Source organism: Giraffa tippelskirchi, chromosome 14 (assembly GCF_054371585.1).
Source record: "Giraffa tippelskirchi isolate mGirTip1 chromosome 14, T2T-mGirTip1v1.2.pri, whole genome shotgun sequence".
Taxonomy (NCBI): Eukaryota; Metazoa; Chordata; class Mammalia; order Artiodactyla; family Giraffidae; genus Giraffa; species Giraffa tippelskirchi.
The window spans coordinates 50,042,217-50,060,350 of NC_137288.1; the positions used below are offsets into that span (position 1 = coordinate 50,042,217).

Sequence of the window (18,134 nt, forward strand, 5' to 3'; positions counted from 1 at the left end):
AAAAAGCTACTTAGTGTTTTAAAATGTTTTGTTGAAATAGAGTTGATTTACAATGTTGTGTTAGTTTCAGATGTAAAGTGATTCAGTTATATATATATTGTTGTTTTTAACATTCTCTTACATTATATGTTATTACAAGATGTTTAGTATATTGTTGTAGGTCCTTGTTGATTATCTATTTTATATACTGTAATGTGTATATTTTAATCCTAAACTTCTAATTTATCCATTCCCCACTTTTGGTAACCATACGTTTATTTTCTATGTCTGTGGGTCTATTTCTGTTTGGTAAACAAGTTCATTTGTATCCTTTTCTTTTAGATTTCTCATATAAGCAATATCATGTCTTTATCTATCTGGCTTACTTCACTTAGTATGATAATCTCTAGGTCCATCCATATTGCTGCAAATGGCATTATTTCATTCTTTTTTTATGGCCGACTAGTAGTTCATTGTACATATGTACCACATCTTCTTTACCCATTCATCTGTCAATGGGCATTTAGGTAGCTTCCAAATCTTGGCTATTGTAAAGAGTGCTGCAGTGAACATAGAGATTCATCTTTTCAAATTATGTTTTTCTCTGGATATGCACCCAGGAGTGGGACTGCCAGATCATATGGGGGAAAATAATTTAAATGATATTGTAACTTAAATTTGTTAGTGGCCCTTATTCTCTTTTGGGGACATGCTAAAAGCTAAGGACTTTTCTCCAGAGCAGGGTGAACACAAACGCCCCCCTCTTTAATGTTTTAAGCTTAAGAGTTCATGACCCCCTAAAGTCCATTCCTTCACACCCTGTCCACAGTCGCAGACTAAGAGCATTTGAATTAGGTGGATGGGTGTGCCCTGCCCTCCTGCATCTAAGTTCTCCTCAAACCCCACCCCATTCTCCAGCCCACCAAATGGTCTTCTCGAGGTAGGATCACTTCCAAAGTCAGTTAGATGTGCAGGCTCATCACTTCCACTTCTGGGCAGTCCTGGTGCTGTAACTAATCTTCCCGGATGCCCCTGGGCCTGGAAACCCTCTTCCTCTGAGGGTCTGCATTATGGAGCCCTGCCCTGTAAGTTTTTCTATAAAGGCGTTTTCTGGAAAGCAAGCTTTCCAACTGGCTTGCCAACAGTGGCATTTTTTGGCTTGCAGGACTGAATAGATCTCTTTCCAGCCCTCAACACTGGCCAAAGAACACTTGGTTAGAGGGAACCATGTGAGAAAATACAACTTTTGCAGTTTGGTGAGTAAATAAATGTGGCCAGACAGCATGTTTTTGGTGACACCATTTCCCTGAAAACAGAAGATTACAAAGTCCATGCTGGTTATTATTCCACGAGATTACTGCCTGTTTTCTAAACAGGTGATTCTTTTCACAACCCAGAATGGTGTGACAACTCATTGGCACCCATCCCTCAGAACATGGAAGAATTAGAAGATGTGAATAGCAAAGTGGGTTATTTGATGTTATGCCATGACTAGGTGGAGGAACAGGTGTTCCCCCAGGCAGCCCTCACTCTCATGTGGCACACAGAAAATTCCCAGCAAGTTCTGACACCTTTGAGCACTGGGGCATCACAACAGGATGTTGCCTTCTCCAGGCAAAGCCCAAATCTAGTAGCACTCAATATGTTAAAATAGACAAGAAACAAGTAGAACCATGCAGTCCAATAGAGCTTTCTGCAGTGCTTGTTTATATCTGTGTTGTCCAATATGGTAAACACCAGCCATACGAGAGGACTGAGCACTAGAAATGTGGCTACGGGGACCGAGGGGCTGAATTTTTCCTTTTATTTAACTTTCACTACTGTAAACTGAAATAGCTACATGTGGCTGGTGGCTACCATACTGAACAGCAGCACAGAACAAGGCTACTTGATTGGAAAGGAACCCTGGGGGCCCCCTGCCCTCATTTCCCCAATAGGGAAGCTTCCTCGCTCTCTCCCTGACATGTTTAGCTAGCCTCTTGCTACACATTTTTAATAACAAGAAGCTCTTTTTCACCTTGCTTGGGATCTGATGCTTTTGTTGGGAAAAAATCTTTCCAGTCTAACAGCTGCCTCCTCAGGTGTACAAGCTGGGGATGCAGTGTTTGCGTTTCGGTGTGATAAAGCCATGCATTATTCCCTGGGGTTATCTTCTGACCTGCTCCTCCTCTGCTCTTCTCACGCCCGTGGACTTTTCGGTCTCCCAGAGCAGCCCCAGCTGCCTCTCAGTGGGGGTGCAGCGTGGTGCTGCCACCCACAGAATCCAGGTGAATCCATCCTGCTGGCTGACTGCTGAGCTGAGCTCAGGATGATGTGTGAATGTGGGGATGCTCTTCCCCCAGTGGTACTTGCTGTCTGTCTAGATTTCTTCTCCAGGGCCTGGGCAGCCCCACCATCTCTGGGGTCAGAAGCCTGGTTCTTGGGCTCAGCCTGGTTGTGGTCTGAGGCCTCCCATGCACCTTCTGGGGCACCTGACCCTGCTCTTCCTCATTCTCACACCATTGCTTGTCCTGAGATGCTGCCCAGAGAGTTAAATTGCTTGGGCTTGGCTTCCAGGCTAGACTGTATCTTCCATTTTGGGGAAACTGAGTATTTCTGAAAAAAATTCCATATCACCTAGTCAACTAGAGACTCAGTCATGGCCTCTGTTTACTTCTCACCAGCTGGTGGTCATCGCCCCATCTGTTTGTTCCTGCCCCATGCTCATCTTTCCCTTTCCCACTTTAGTCACCTCTCCCAGAGTTCAGTGTGTGTCAAATAGTTGCTAAATAAATCTTGGTTGAATGAAAGATGTTGAGAATGGTTGTCCTTGCATTGTTTAACATTTAAATATATAGCATTTAACATGATCTGCTCACAATTGAGACTACAAAAAGGGACTGTAGACTATGATAGTTGGGTGAAATCATCGCTGGTTGAGTCTAAGAAATATAATGTTTACAAATATCAATGAGAATTAAATGGGCATTATTTAATTTTAGTAAATTCTTTCATTTCTTAGTTACTTACCTGTCCCTGTGAAGTGAATAATTAACATTTCCTTCTTATGCATGGGGATATTTGATAAGATATTGAATCAAGAGAAAGTGGGAGCTGTTGAAATATTAAGACTGTATCTATAAACTTATCTGGGCTTAAATAAAGGGAGAGGGTATGAAATCAGGGCTTGTTAGAACAATGAATTCTCTGTAATGAGACACACGTACATGAACAAGAGTCCAAAATGAGTTGAGAAGCAAGATCCTAAAGACTCCGTGACTTCCATGTGCATCACCGAGTATGGCACTTTTTACCCTGATGGAGTTCAGAACCATGACCATCCTGTCTTGTTATCTGCTACAGGAATTTAGTTTAAACTCTGCTGATATTCCCTAATAGTACTATTTGTCAGATATATTAATATGTACCCTCTGCCAAATGGCCCACTTAATTCAATTATGTAAATGATTAACAAGCATTCTAGAGGTTGACCATTAAAGAGACATATTTTTTCCTTTGGACCTGTGGTAATTTAACAAATAGTAAAATTCACAAACTTCCTAAATCTTAACTGGGATGTGTGGAGCTCATGTCCCCAGCAGAATTCTGGCTCAAAATACGCCTTTGAGATAACATTCTAGTCTCCCCAAAAGATAAAAATGGAAAGTCACACTGCCTTAGAGAGAAATTGGGTTTGGGAATTCCTAGCTTCCTTCCTCATCATTTCAGTGCCATTAATTTTTATAGAAGAAAACATCCCTGAATTAATACAAGCAAAGGATATTAAATGGGCAGATAGTCCTAATTGGGACATAAACTTTTAGTGTTTTAACAATGCTATAACTACAGCCAGGTTGGCAGTCTCAAGGGATAAATAGTATTGTTTCTCACTGAAAAAACAAAAGCACAATGGCCTTGAGTGATGGTTCTTTTCATCGGCTGATATATAATTTTCCAGTTACACAAAATAATATTCTATTCCAAATACATCTGACGTTGCAAATGAACCTCATGTATTACTTGCTTTCTAACATGACCACTTTCCAAACTAGATTTATTTTTATACCTAATCATAGAGGTGCAATCTGTTTTTTCATCAGTTAACCATTTTAAAAATTTAACATTTAAATTTAACAATTTAAAAAATTGTCATCAAATTCTCATCGAGAAACAATTCTTCAGGAAAAGATCAGAGGAATATTTACCAAGCAGAAGCAGCACAGAGTGGTGGAAGGTGAACAGATAGTGGAATCAGACCAGGGTTTAAATCTCCATTTTGTCATTCATCAGCAATACAATCTTGGGCAAATTAATTACCTCTACTTTGTATAAAATGAGGGTATGAATAGCTACCCTAGTAACTTTCAGAAGTAAGGACAATATATGTTAAGCATAGGCCTACTGAACTTTCTCAGTAAATGTCAGTCCTTCTTTTTCTCCCTTTTTTTCTCCTTCTCCTTCATCATCAGCTTATTATCCTTGCCATCATTCATTATCCCACGGAAGTGCCTTGAGCATGGGATGAAGATGAGGAAATGTCCAGCCTGCAGAGCGCTGGCCTGGGACTGAAAGGCTTGCCTGTTCTTAGAGAAGTCAGTCCCTCTCTCTGGGTCACAGTTGAGGAAAAGGAATGAAAGTGAACTTGTTTGTTCAGGTCAAGAAGTGCATTTATACTGTGAGCCAGTCAGGACCCCCTGGCACCCACCATCACTTGTTGTTTTCAGGAAAGTCAGGGCCTGGGAGAGCTGCCAATTACATTACCAAGCTTGGGACAGCTAACTACTAACATTTTTTGACTTTATCAGGGTTTTCTGATATATCTGATTTATCAAGAGTGGATATACACTCCCCTCCTCTGCTCCATCCTGGTCTCTCTCATTCCTGTGTCTCTACCCCTCCCCCAACCCCATCATTAAACTCTGCCTTAGCTTGAAGGAGCGATTGTAGCTCACCAGACTCCTCTGTCCATGGGATTTCCCAGGCAAGAATACTGGAGTGGGTTGCCATTGCCTTCTCCAGGGGATCTTCCCAACCCAGGGATCAAACCCAGGTCTCCTGCACTGCAGGCAGATTCTCTACCCTCTGAGCTACCTGGGAAGTCCTTAGCTTAGGCCTGCTTAAAAGGAAAGGAATGGGTAACAGGTTTCAAGCTGTGCTTTGGAAGCTCCCCAGCCCCCTGCCCCTGAGGGAAACTTGGATGCAGGGCAGTGGGTGGGAGGAGAGGGGATTTAGGTTTGAATTCTCCTAGTCTTGTTTTCCAGGTAAAGAATCCACCTGCAATGCAGGAGACACAAATTTGATCCCTGGGTCAGGAAGATTCCCCGGAGAAGGAAATGGCAACCCACTCCAGTATTCTTGCCTGGGAAAACCCCATGGACAGAGGAGCCTGCCGGGTTATAGACTGTGGGGTTGCACAAGAGTCGGACATGACTTAGAGACTAAACGACAAAAGCAAAGTCTTGTTTCAGTGTGCGTACTACAGTCATCTCTTGGTATCCAGGGATGCTCAAGTCCCTTATATAAAATGGTGTGGTATATGCATGGAAACTATGCACATCTTCGTGTACTTTAAATCATCTCTAGATTACTTATAATATCTCATACTATGTAAATACTTCACAAATAGATGTAAATACAATGGAAATGCTATGGAAATAGTTGCTGGCAAATTCAAGTTTCCATTTTGGAACTTTCTGAAATTTATTATTTTTCTAATATTTTCCATTCGTGGGACTCAAGGATACAGAGTGGGGACTGCTCTGGGTTTTATATTTTCTGCTTTATATGAACAAAGAACTCCATGGTTAAAAATGTCAGAGGTGCTGGGCTCACTGTCATTTGCAGTTCTTTCTCATATTTGTGTTGACTGTGCATGTTCAGTTCACAAAGAGGAAAGCCCTAACAAGATGCACTTTCTAGAAACCTCAGCAATAGACTAAACCATAACCACATTAGGCCCAGTGCCTAGAATGGAAAAATCAGAGAGTGGGGCTTGTGGCAGAAATTTTCTTTTTTTTAATTAAAAAAAAAAAAAGGAGTATAATTGCTTTGGGCTTCCCTGGTGGCTCAGTGGTAAAGAACCCTCCTGCAAATGCAGGAGACATGGGTTCGATCCCTGGGTTGGGAAGATCCCTTGGAGAAGAAAATGGCAACTCACTCAATTATTCTTGCCTGGGAAATCCCACGGACAGAAGATCCTGGTGGGCTTAAGTCCAAGGGGTCGCAAAAGAGTCAGACACGACTTAGGGACTAAACAACAACAAATAATTGCTTTACAACGTTGTGTTAGTTTCTACTGTACAACAATGTGAATCAGCTCTGTATAAACATATATCCCCTCCCTCCTGAGCTTCCCTCTGGCTCCACCTCCCCATCCCCCCCTCCATCGCACCCCTCTAGGTCATCACAGAACACTGAGCTAGGTAGGCTCCCTATGCTACACAACAGCTTCCTACTAGCTATCTATTTTACACATGGTAGTGTTTATATGTTAGTGCTACTCTCTCAATGTGTGGCAAAGTATCTTGAGTAGACAGAACACCAAGACCGACAACTGTCTTGTGCTCCATGATTGAGGAACACTAACGGGGGTGGGGGGAGGGGGCAGTAAAAGGAAGTGAGGAAGAAACCCCACCCTCTCTACAGCGGAGGAGACTGGGGAACGCGAGTTCATCTCTCTGGGCCTCAGGCTCCTCACCTGTAAGCATGATCTGGGGACAATTTCCCATTGCAAATTATATAATAAAACAGCTAAACCCAATTCTCCTTTGCTCAGTAGGGTGTGGAGGAAGGGAAGGGGTATAATTAGCATCATGTGTCTGATGTTTAAGGGTCATTTTGGTGAGGTTGGTGAAGGCTGGTGTTATGGTCCTGCCTAGCTGGGCGCAATCTTCCAGGAGGTTCCATGACATCATCCTGGGAGATTTAAGGGTGTTGTTGGGGTAGCATAGGGGACTGAGTAGACCGGCCAGACGGTAAACGCTCTCTGTGAACAATGACAGTTTGGAGGAGAAACACAAAGTAGTTTCAAATTTCCTATCCCGTAATAGCTATAGGAATTGGTGATCTGAATTTACCAATGGAAAAGAAATAACAGTTGGCTTTGGGATTTAAAAAAAAACAAACGCAGTGTGAAAGTCAAAATACGATGAAAGCTTGTATAAGACATTTTTGATTGATTGTTCAGTTCATGAGATCGGCTGGCATGAAATAAAGTGTTTCTTTTTCTGGGCAGTGATTAGATAAGTCGAATATGGCGAAGCGACCCACAGGACAGTCGTCAGCCTGCAGATCAATTGTCAGCCTAAGGATCAGGTTTTTCACAAGCGTCACTGCGCAGCCCTCACAGAGAGTTCTTGTTTCTGGTGGATTTGTTTCACCTCCTTTGTGAAAGCCTTAGAGGGAAGGCAGCAAGTGGGAAAATCAGCTATTTATAGGCATTTTTGGCTAAAAGTGTCTGCTCAGCGTGCCATGAAATACTTCCAAGAGGTGGGAGCACAGGAAACGATCTCAAATCACGGAGAAGCCTGGAGGAGTGTGATGGGGAGAAGAATTTTCAGAAAGCTCAAGTTCATTTGCAAACAAATGACAGTCACTTGCACTGACATCCCCTGAGTTACCGAAAAGCTAGCTGAACTTGTATTAGTTAGGCGAGGAGGGGAAGGGGGAAAGATGAATTACCTAAGGATTTCAAGTCCTTGGGATCTTTTAAAGGACTTTAATGGGGCCAGCAGGTGGCCTGTGATGGAGCTGACTTTGGAGAATGGAGAGGAGTGATCAGGGATTTTGGACATGAGTCAAAACAGTGATGGACAAGGACCTATTGTCATATGCCAGCAATAGTGGAAGAACTCCACTCATCGAAGCTGCCCTGGTAGAAACACTCATCAGAGAACCAAGAAAGGAGGTGTGGATAAAGTCCTCTTTAGACAAACCCCAGAGCTATTGTTGTTGAGTAATGTACAGCTCTTTGCAACCCCTTGGACTGTAGCACACCAGGCTTCCCTGTCCTGCACTATCTCCCGGAGTTTGCTCAAACTCACGTCCATTGACTTGGTGATATCATCCAACTATCTCATCCTTTGTTGCTGTTAAGTAAACTTGCCCTGTGGACTAACCAAAGCTGCCTGTAGTGAGGCAGCAGGGTCTTGACAGACTTAAGATCTGAAAACAAAAGTAGGTTTTGTTTAAACATACACGAAAGCTTGAGGAGATAGAAACACAGAAAAATTGTGTTCTATCAGCAAATATGGAGCCATGGAGAAACCTGACCGACAGAAGCTGAGCTGTCAAAAGATGTACCCTTTGCGATCTTTTCATCTGCAAACAAAAGCTTTATGTGTTTAGCTGGCATTTGGGGCAGGAAGCCTTAAATCTACCCAGTGATGGACTTCTCATCCGACTTTGGGAAACTGCCTTTCTTTCCCACAGAATCAGATATGTTCATGCTAACCTTGGTTTAATGAAAGTTCAGTCAGGCAACATGTAAAAGGAAAAGTGGTACATGAAACAGGTGAAGAAGAAGCAGTAAAGGGCGTTAACAGCTGAGGATTTGTAAACTTGAAACATTTCACACTGTATTTTTTACTTTTTTCCCAAATCTGAAGTATTTTTCTATGACCTCAGCAAACGCAAGAGTCATCATCATGCCCATTTTGCAGATCTAAAAATGGAGGTACTAACTAGAGGGAGCCCAGAGTCCTGTGGGAAGTCCGTGGCAACATTAAAGTCAACGTTTTCATTTGTTAGACTCTACTGCCCCCTTCAGTAAATATAAAGATGAATCTAGTCTGCCAGTTCTAGAGCATCGGGTAGAAGTGTGGTTCTTAGATGGATCTCTGCCCTGGATTCTTCCCAGATTTACAGAATCAAACTCTCTTGGATTGATGCCACAAATCCTCATTTTATAGACATCTTCAAGGTGATTATTGTGCACACAAACTTAAGGAACAGTTCCCCTAAACATTCAATGACAGAGCAAGTGGCCACACATACATGACTCTGCACATGCAGGCGAATGTGGCATCACTGTGCTACCATTTACCTATATGGATGCCACTAGGTAATGCTCCACGCAGCGTTTCCAACTTCAGAGCTAGACCTTTTTGCCCTTGGCTCACTTTTGACTGTCAAAAGCAGTGACCAAGTGATCAACCTGTAGCCTTTGATGTCTCCTACGCATTATTTCTTTCACATTTTCTAGAGTTACTCTGATTTAATACACTTGGCCCCGTTGTCCAATATATTCTCTACTACGTGTCACATATTACACAAACACACACATTACTTTGGAAAATACAGTTTTAGCTATGTTTACAATCTTTATTCTATGAAAGTGAGGTGAGAGGTAAGAGGACTGGCTGCCAAGACAGTGGGAGATGCCAGAGAGAAGTGTGTTGCCCTTACAACCCAGTCCCAGGGCTCTGAGTGTAATGCCTACAGATCACACAACCAAACTTGGAGCAGTTCTGTTCCCTTTATCCTCTGTCGGTACAGGATTTCCTCCTAATAAAACCACCGGGATGCAGGAGAGATGGACAGGGATAACAGGAAGAAAAATACACATTTCTTTTATTTAGACATGAAAAATCCTACCCTGCCATGTGTGACCACAGAGTTACAGACTGCAGGTAATTATTTAGTTAACAACTGTCTTTATCACTTGTGAAATTTTTAAGAAACAGCCACGCTTCAAATCTAACTGTCAGATTATGTCTTTGCCTCTTTGTGCCTTGACCTCGCTGCCTTAAATGGATGGAGTAAGAAAGGATAAGCTGGCCTCTGAAAAGCGCCTTAAAGGTTTACATAGATGTGAAAGACTTAAAGGGCAGTATCAGGGCAGTGAGTCTGCTAGGCTCAGTCTGCTGCTCATGAGATGACTAATATATCTTAGTCAAGGTATCGCCTTAGGGTTTATCTTCCCCACTTTTAGAAGGAGTGGGTTGGACTAAGTAATTGCAAATAATTCTTCCATAAGGGGATTATTAGGTGAGAAATAGGGAGGTAGAAAGATGCTATGCCCACCTTCCAGGGAGGATTTTGTGAATGAGAAGGAATACCAGATGGCCTTCCAGTGAGGAGATTTGGGAATGCTATTGTAAAACTGTCATTTTTTCTGAAAATAAATAAATAAATAAAACCTGCCTGGGTCTCTTTACACACCTTCATGTTTTAGAGACCTGAAGAGTAAAATCAGGGAGGAGTTAGACAATCCTGAAAGTATGTAATTAACAGTGGATAAGAAACATGAGAGGAACAGAAATCATTTCCTTTCATTATTATTGGATGACTCTCTGTATGAAAGGTATTTATCCTTACCCCAGGGAAGCAAGACACCTCGGACTTGTTTATACCGATGGTCTGAGATTTAACGTACTCCCTGTAAAAGGGAGGTAAGGAGTTTTCTAGTGGGATGCATGAAAAGTTTGTTTCCCCACTTTAAAGTCATTCTGCTTTTGTGAAATGGTACACTTGAAACAGATCTTATGTCATGAATCAGAGATGGAAGAGAGCATATGCATGAGTGCATGTTTTAGAAGTATGGCAACAGGAATGCCTATGCAGATATAACGTGTTAAATGGACCTAGACATGTGCATACAACGTACAGTAACCCTAGACTCCATACAGCTCTGCTTCCTGGATGGCTCTGTGACAGTCCAAGCCTGCATTCTGTAGGAAGTTTCCAAATTCTGGGAGAACAAAGAGTATAAGCTTCAATGGACAGAGAAGAGTGACTTTAAGGTACATAAATGAAAAGATATGCTTATCTAGAAAACTCATTTTGTGAATGTAATTAGAAGTCTATTTTAGAAATGGCAACAAGGCAGGGCATTTTGCTAAATACTAACAAATAGAAAAAAACCCCCAATTTAAAAAAGATAGTTCTATATACTCTTAAATTTAAAAGATCAGAGTATCAGAATAGGTCTTTCCTTGGTCACATGAGTGTTCTCCAAGAAATCAAAGTGTTAAAAAACAGTATAAATAAGAAATTGGTCATGGTCAATGAAGGAGTGAGCTGATGAGTGTCTCCTTACACTCTGATCCCTACTTTTCCTTTGCTAATTGTTTAAAAGTAATTAGCTCTTTTTCTTTTATTGGGTATAGTTGCCTTACAATGTTGTGTTAGTTTCTGGTGTACAGCAAAGTGAACCAGCTATGTGTATACCTATATCCTCGCTGTTTTGGATTTTCTTCCCATTGAGGTCACCACAGAGCACTGAGTCGAGTTCTCTGTGCTATACAGTACGTTTTCATTGTTGTTGATCAGTCCCTAGGTCATGTCTGACACTTTGTGACCCCATGGACTGCAGCACACCAGGCTTCCCTGTCCTTCATTTTCTCCTGGAGTTTGCTAAAACTCATGTCCATTGACTGGGCGATGCCATCCAATGGGTGATGCTGGGCGATGTTCAACAGCACTAATTATTAGAGAAATGTTACAATGAAATATCACCTCACACAGGTCAGAATGGCTATCACCAAAAAGCTACGAACAATAAATGCTGGAGAGAGTGTGAAGAAAAGGGAACCCTCTTACACTGTTTGTGGGACAGTAAACAGTAATTAGCTCTTTATCTTTTCCTTTTAGCTACAAACAGGACTGGGTTAAAGGAGAATAAATCATTTACTGAAAAAAATTAAAGCACTCCCTTACCATGGTTTCAGTCTAAGAGTTTATTAAAACATTTAAACACGCACTTATAAAAAGAGAGTAACATGATTTTTCCCATGTCCTAACGTGTTCCAAATGGCAGTTACTAGGAACACAGCCTGAAGGTAGGGGAGGAGGCAAGATGGTTTGAGAAGCAGATAAATGAACCCTGATGTGAAGTCCCACATGCATGTTATTTTGATCCAGCAGGAAAAGTTATGGGTTCAAAATTTCAAATAAGTAACATAATCATAGTAAGGTCATATAACTTCTATTGCATCACAGTAATAGTAACCTGATTTGACCTCAAAAGGCAAAGTTTTATTTCTCTATGAAGCTATCCTGGCAAGTGACAGAAAAAAAAGCCTGACTGTTCAGAGGTATTGTAGTTTGAACCACATGAAGTTTCTGATTTCAACTGTTTAGAACAATAAAGCTGGAATTTCTCCATGGTTCAGCTCACATCAATGAGTATAGTAATCTATAACACAGAGGTGGTTGTTTTTTGAGCCTAAAACCAAAGTGGTAAAAACCCTAATCTAGTCACCGAGTCAAAGCCAGCCTGGCAATACTGCATATATGTTTAGTGACTCCTGTAATACCTCAGGGGCTTCCCTGGTACCTCAGTGGTAAAGAATCCGCCTGTCAATTCAGGAGACCTGGGTTCAATCCCTAGGTCGGGAAAATCCCCTGGAGAAGAAAATGGCAACCCACTCCAGTATTCTTGCCTGGGAAAACCAATGGAAAGAGGACCCTGGCGGGCTACAGTCCATGGGGTCACAAAAGAGTCAGACACAACTAAATGACAACACAACAACAATAACACCTCAAGCAAAAAAACCAATGCGTTCTACAATTCGTAAGACATTGTGTTAAGTTGTGTAAAGGCATGGTCTCAAACGGACCAGAGATGATGGATGAGTCTTTCTTTACTGAATGGTAAATGCTTACCCTGGCTCCTGAATTTGATTTGCAACCAAACTGTGCTCTAAGGAGAAGGGAGAAGGAGGAGATAAATCCCCTGGCCACTAAGAGATCCAGGCTAGTTGTTGTCTTTTACTCTGCTAACCAATGTTAGACCTTCCACGAGTAGACTGGACTCTGAGGGATGTGAAAGGCTGTGCTGGGAGACCTTTGACTGTGGCTAACCAAGCACTTTTGGTGCTGCTGAAAATGTCTTTAGAATAATGCAAATTGCAGACCAAGAATAGTAAAGTTTAACAACTTTCAAGAAGGATTTCCTATTTCTTTTCGATCTTTCTTTTACTACCACTAACTCTGAACCTCTGCTTTCTCACAGTGTTCTGTCAATTGCCCACACCCCCACCCCCAATACTGGGATGTGGGCAACATCGAGAATTATCGAGAATCAGAGAGAGAACTACCACTGATTTCTACGTGCAAAGTTAAGATCAGGCAGAAATAACTTCATTTTTCTATTATATCAAGAAACAGGGACATCTCTACTAAGACCAGGAAAAAATAGGGAGAAGACTGTACAAGCCAAATAGGAAATACATTCAAGAATCTTGACCACTTCCCCCCCTTTTTTTGCTGCATTGTTGAGGCAATTTAAAATGAAAATAAAGAAAATCATCAATCTGGTTCATTTATTTTTTTTTAAGGCAGCAAGGGAACATTGCAGTAACCAAAGTCACTAGTAGAATTGCTCAGCACAGTCACACATTTCATGTAAAGTAGTTTTTAAAAACTGACTTCACATAATTTAAATTGTTGTAAAACAAGAGGCAGGAAAGCCTCAGCTGGGGAAAGAAAACCCCACTGGGCAGAGACTGACATAATCTTGAATAGCATTTTGAAAAATAGTTGTACCTGCACTAAAAAAAACAGTCCCGGGTTCATGTCTGTTATGAATGATTCTTCAGTGATCTTTTGTGGAGTCTTATTTAACCAACAGGGAAAAAAAGTTGCAAGAAAATCCGCAAAACCCCCAACCATCCAGGAATTTTAATTTTGCAAAGAAACAGTTAAGCATTCACCATTCTTGTCAAAGAAAACCACAGATCACATTTCAGCCACTAGACACACAACATCCTCTCATGGCACCTAGCACCTGCGATCATCTGTCAATTAAAGATTTTATGAAGCCTCCTGGAGACACAGATGTGTGGGTATCTGATGTCTCTGCCTGTTTTCTTACCATCTGTACATACATTCGTACTTAGCCCTTTCAGCTGGACTAGCTATTGTTTAGAGAACAAATAAAATAACAACAAAAACTACTCCCCACCACCACCAAAAAAAAGAAAAAATCCACCTAAACCAACAACACACTATCACCAAATACATAGTAATAAAAGAATTGTACTCAAACCTGGTCAATCCTTCCATTTCTTGAAACTTGCACACAAACCGAAGAAACCCACTCAGCCTTAAAAAGGTCGATCATTTTGCTCTCCTAAAATTTCATCCCTGAGCGTGCTGGCTTTCTTGCCTGTCTCACGTGTGTTCTCCCCCTCTCTCTCCCCCACCCCGTGTCTCTCTCTCTACTTTCACCGGAGAGCGTTTTGTTGCCTTTCTCCTGTTTCTGCTGCTGGATGGATATAAAAATACACAATTTGAAGCGTTTTTTTTTTTAGGCTAACAGTTGGAAATCTAAAATCTTGCTCTTCTGAATAGCTTATTATGCCAATCATTCAACATGCAACGTTTTACATAAAGAGGCATTTACAGAATCAAGAATTCTGTTTTCTCAAAGCAAAAACAAATCAACAACCAAAACTCCCTCTACTCCTCTGACCCCCGTCCTATTTTCTTGACTTAACGATTAGCACTTACCCTGAGATGTGCCATAAATGCTCTATTCCAAATGTACAAAAGCCAACCACATCTCAACTGAGAATTAAACAGTTTTAATGTCTTCAGATCCATGTCCCTGCTCCAAATTCTGATACAGACAGTCACTGGCAGCCGTACAATAGTTCTAAACAGCAGACATCTGATTCTTGACATTTAAAAATAACAATATTGGGGGCAAAAAGGGAGTCTTTTTTAAATCAACCACAGACAGCTTGTGAGGCAGCACATCTAAAGCAACTGACTATATTAACTGGAACTTGCAATAATTTCAAGCTACAGTATTTTTCTAAATCAATGTCAGACGGAGGCTAGACACCTACAGACCTCTCATTTTCTATATAATCATGGCACTGACTGAAGTTAAATAATTTCTAAGTGATAATTCAATATAGAGAGAAACAACTTTTTAGTATTTAGAATTCTACTATTGGTGAATATTAACCTGTGTTCAGTCTGGAATCAAATTAGGAACATTTCAGCCATTCATTTGAGATGGGTCACATTTCATGGACATGCATTCTTAACCATGTGCAGAGGAGGTCAAGTGAATGCATACCTTCGCTGCAGAATAGAACAAATATTAAAATGAGAAAAATGCATTTGTTTCTATTTCTGAAGCACTTTATAGACTCAGACAGATCTGCAGTCAAGTCTTAGCTCTCTCAATTACTACCCATGAGTTCCTGAAGACAGAATTTCATCTTTTGTGCCTCAGTTTTGTCATCCATAAAACTGGAGTAAATGGTAATACTAATACTAATTTTACAAAAGTGTTTTGGGTACTAAATGGATACTCTATGATTTCTGGTACATAACAGGCAGAGGGTATATGCTGCTTCTTCCCTCTGTTTTATATTTGGTCTGGGCAGGGATCAGCCACGATTAATGGAGAAATCCAGGTTTGAAGGCAGATGAATCAGGTTAGACCCTCCATGTTGCCATGTACTAGCTGTGTGTCCTTGGGCAAGTGACTTAATCTAATTTACTAAATTGCAGTTCCTTTAACTGTAAAATACTTCATAGAGTTTCAGAGAGCAAATTAGATATCATTGGAAAAGCATCTACTTCAAGCATTTAATAAATGGTAGCTCCAGGCCTTTAAAACTCTTCAAAATGGCTCTAATTAGTGCTTTGCATGTGTAACTGAGGCGTCTCAAGATGTGGACTGAGATCCCAGGCCTTCTCAAGGAAGTGCCTCTCTTTCTAGCAGAAGAAAGAGACTTTGGAGGGTTGAAATGATGGTTCTAAGCCGTATCACTAGTTAGTGATCACCAACTAGTTAGTGGCCAACAGGGACTAAAACATAAACCCTCTTATTTAAAGTTCAATGCTTTGTCTGCTAAACTTTCTGACACTGAAATCAAACACATCTGTACATCCAGTTTCAATATTAGTTGGTAACTGGGGCTTTCCTGGTAGCTCAGAGAATCTGCCTACAATGCCGGAGATCCTGTTCGATCCCTGGGTAGGGAAGATCCCCTGCAGAAGGAAATGTCAGCTCACTCCAGTATTCTTACCTGGAGAATCCCATGGACAGAGGAGCCTGGTGGGGTCTCAAAGAGTCAGACATGACGGATCATCGAAAAAGCAAGAGAGTTCCAGAAAAACACCTATTTCTGCTTTATTGATTATGCCAAAGCCTTTGACTGTGTGGATCACAATAAACTGTGGAAAATTCTGAAAGAGATGGGCATACCAGACCACCTGACCTGCCTCTTGAGAAACCTGTATGCAGGTCAGGAAGCAACAGTTAGAACTGGACATGAAACAACAGACTGGTTCCAAATAGGAAAAGGAGTATGTCAAGGCTGTATATTGTCACCCTGCTTATTTAACTTATATGCACAGTACATCATGAGAAACGCTGGGCTGGAAGAAGCACAAGCTGAAATCACGATTGCTGGGAGAAATATCAATAACCTCAGATATGCAGATGACACCACCCTTATGGCAGAAAGTGAAGAAGAACTAAAGAGCCTCTTGATGAAAGTGAAAGAGGAGAGTAAAAAAGTTGGCTTAAAGCTCAACATTCAGAAAACTAAGATCATGGCATCTGGTCCCATCACTTCATGGCAGATAGATGGGCAAACAGTGGAAACAGCGGCTGACTTTATTTTTCTGGGCTCCAAAATCACTGCAGATGGCGATTGCAGCCATGAAATTAAAAGACGCTTACTCCTTGGAAGGAAAGTTATGACCAACCTAGATAGCATATTAAAAAGCAGAGACATTACTTTGCCAACAAAGATCTGTCTAGTCAAGGCTATGGTTTTTCCAGTGGTCATGTATGGATGTGAGGGTTGGACTATAAAGAAAGCTGAGCACCAAAGAATTGATGCTTTTGAACTGTGGTGTTGGAGAAGACTCTTGAGAGTCCCTTGGACTGCAAGGAGATCCAACCAGTCCATCCTAAAGGAGATCAGTCCTGGGTGTTCATTGTAAGGACTGATGTTGAAGCTGAAACTCCAATACTTTGGCCACCTGATGTGAAGAGCTGACTCACTGGAAAAGACCCTGATGTTGGGAAAGATTGAGGGCAGAAGGAGAAGGGGACGATGGAGGATGAGATGGCTGGATGGCATCATCGACTCGATGGCCATGGGTTTGGGTGGACTCCAGGAGTTGGTGATGGACAGGGAGGCCTGGCGTACTGAGGTTCATGGGGTCACAAAGAGTCGGACATGACTAAGCGACTGAAGTGAAGTTACAAGTGAAATTATTCTATGGGAGCTGACAGGTGCTGGCTAAACCTATCTTCCTAAGAGGAGCTTCTGCAGGACACTGATTCTCCTTTCCCTGTAAAGCAAGAAGAGAGCTAGAGAGGATTCCAGTTCTTAGGAGTTTCCCATTTCCTCCTCCTGCATGTGAATGTCCAGCTTCTTCCTTTTCTTTAGAGGAACTCCCCATCTCAGCATACTGGTTGGGGAGAGTACACTACATTTACTGTGTCCCCATACTGATATATAAATTTTTTTTTTCAGTTTGAAAGTCTTGTGCATAATGCTGTGCTGGCTCAGTCATGTCCACTTCTTTGTGACCCCACAGACTGTAGCCCACCAGGCTCCGATGTCCATGGGATTTCCCAAGCAAGAATACTGGAGTGGGTTGCCATTTCCTTTTCCAGAGGATCTTACTGAAGCAGGGACTGAACCCACATTTCCTGCATTGGCAGGTGAATTCTTTCTGCTGAGCCACCAGGGAAATGCTTTAATTTGATATTTCTTATCTGATTTTATCACTATTGATTATGGTTCAATTTTTTAAATTAAATTTATTTTGTTTTTGCCACTAGTCACAGAAACTTCATAGACAAAAATGTATCCTCTGCTAGGTTTTCTGTCTCATTACACATTCTTTCTTCAAGACAGATACCTTATCAAAATATTTTATTCTCAGTAGTGGATGAGATTTATGTGGTTAAAGAATTTCTAAGGCTTTCAGTTGTAATATTTATAATGGTCTTTTCTATGAACTAAGAGTCTTGAGTTCTGGTCTTACTTCTGCCATATATTAACAGTGTGACTTATAAGGCCTTTACCTTTCTTTGAATCTAGCTTTTTATATTCTAAGTAAGGAGGTTTGGTTAGATGATCCCTTTAGCTTTAAACTTCTGTTAGTGACTCTTGATAACTTAATTAACACATGTAACAATCTTATAGGGCTTCCCAGGTGGTGCAGTGGTAAAGAATATGCCTGCCGAA

The 18,134-nt window shown here is 41.3% G+C and overlaps 1 protein-coding gene and 1 long non-coding RNA gene across 17 annotated transcripts in view; one reads left to right on the top strand and one right to left on the bottom strand.

Moving 5' to 3' along the window:
* Positions 1-18,134, bottom strand: part of DLGAP1 (DLG associated protein 1) — a 762,891-nt gene that overhangs the window by 271,729 nt on the left and 473,028 nt on the right. For 5 of the 11 annotated variants that reach the window (XM_081561958.1, XM_081561955.1, XM_081561953.1 and 2 more), the window contains exon 1: positions 14,413-14,505. The exons of 1 other annotated variant lie outside the window; for it this stretch is intronic. In XM_081561958.1, coding sequence (XP_081418084.1) covers positions 14,413-14,505 — 93 coding nt within the window. Of the gene's footprint in view, positions 1-13,948; positions 14,076-14,412; positions 14,506-18,134 lie in introns of those variants that run through there. 5 more of the 11 variants (XM_081561954.1, XM_081561951.1, XM_081561959.1 and 2 more) reach the window with 2 other exon arrangements.
* The window catches only part of LOC145534450 (uncharacterized), a 343,726-nt gene that overhangs the window by 169,735 nt on the left and 155,857 nt on the right, over positions 1-18,134 (top strand). The window lies entirely within an intron of this gene.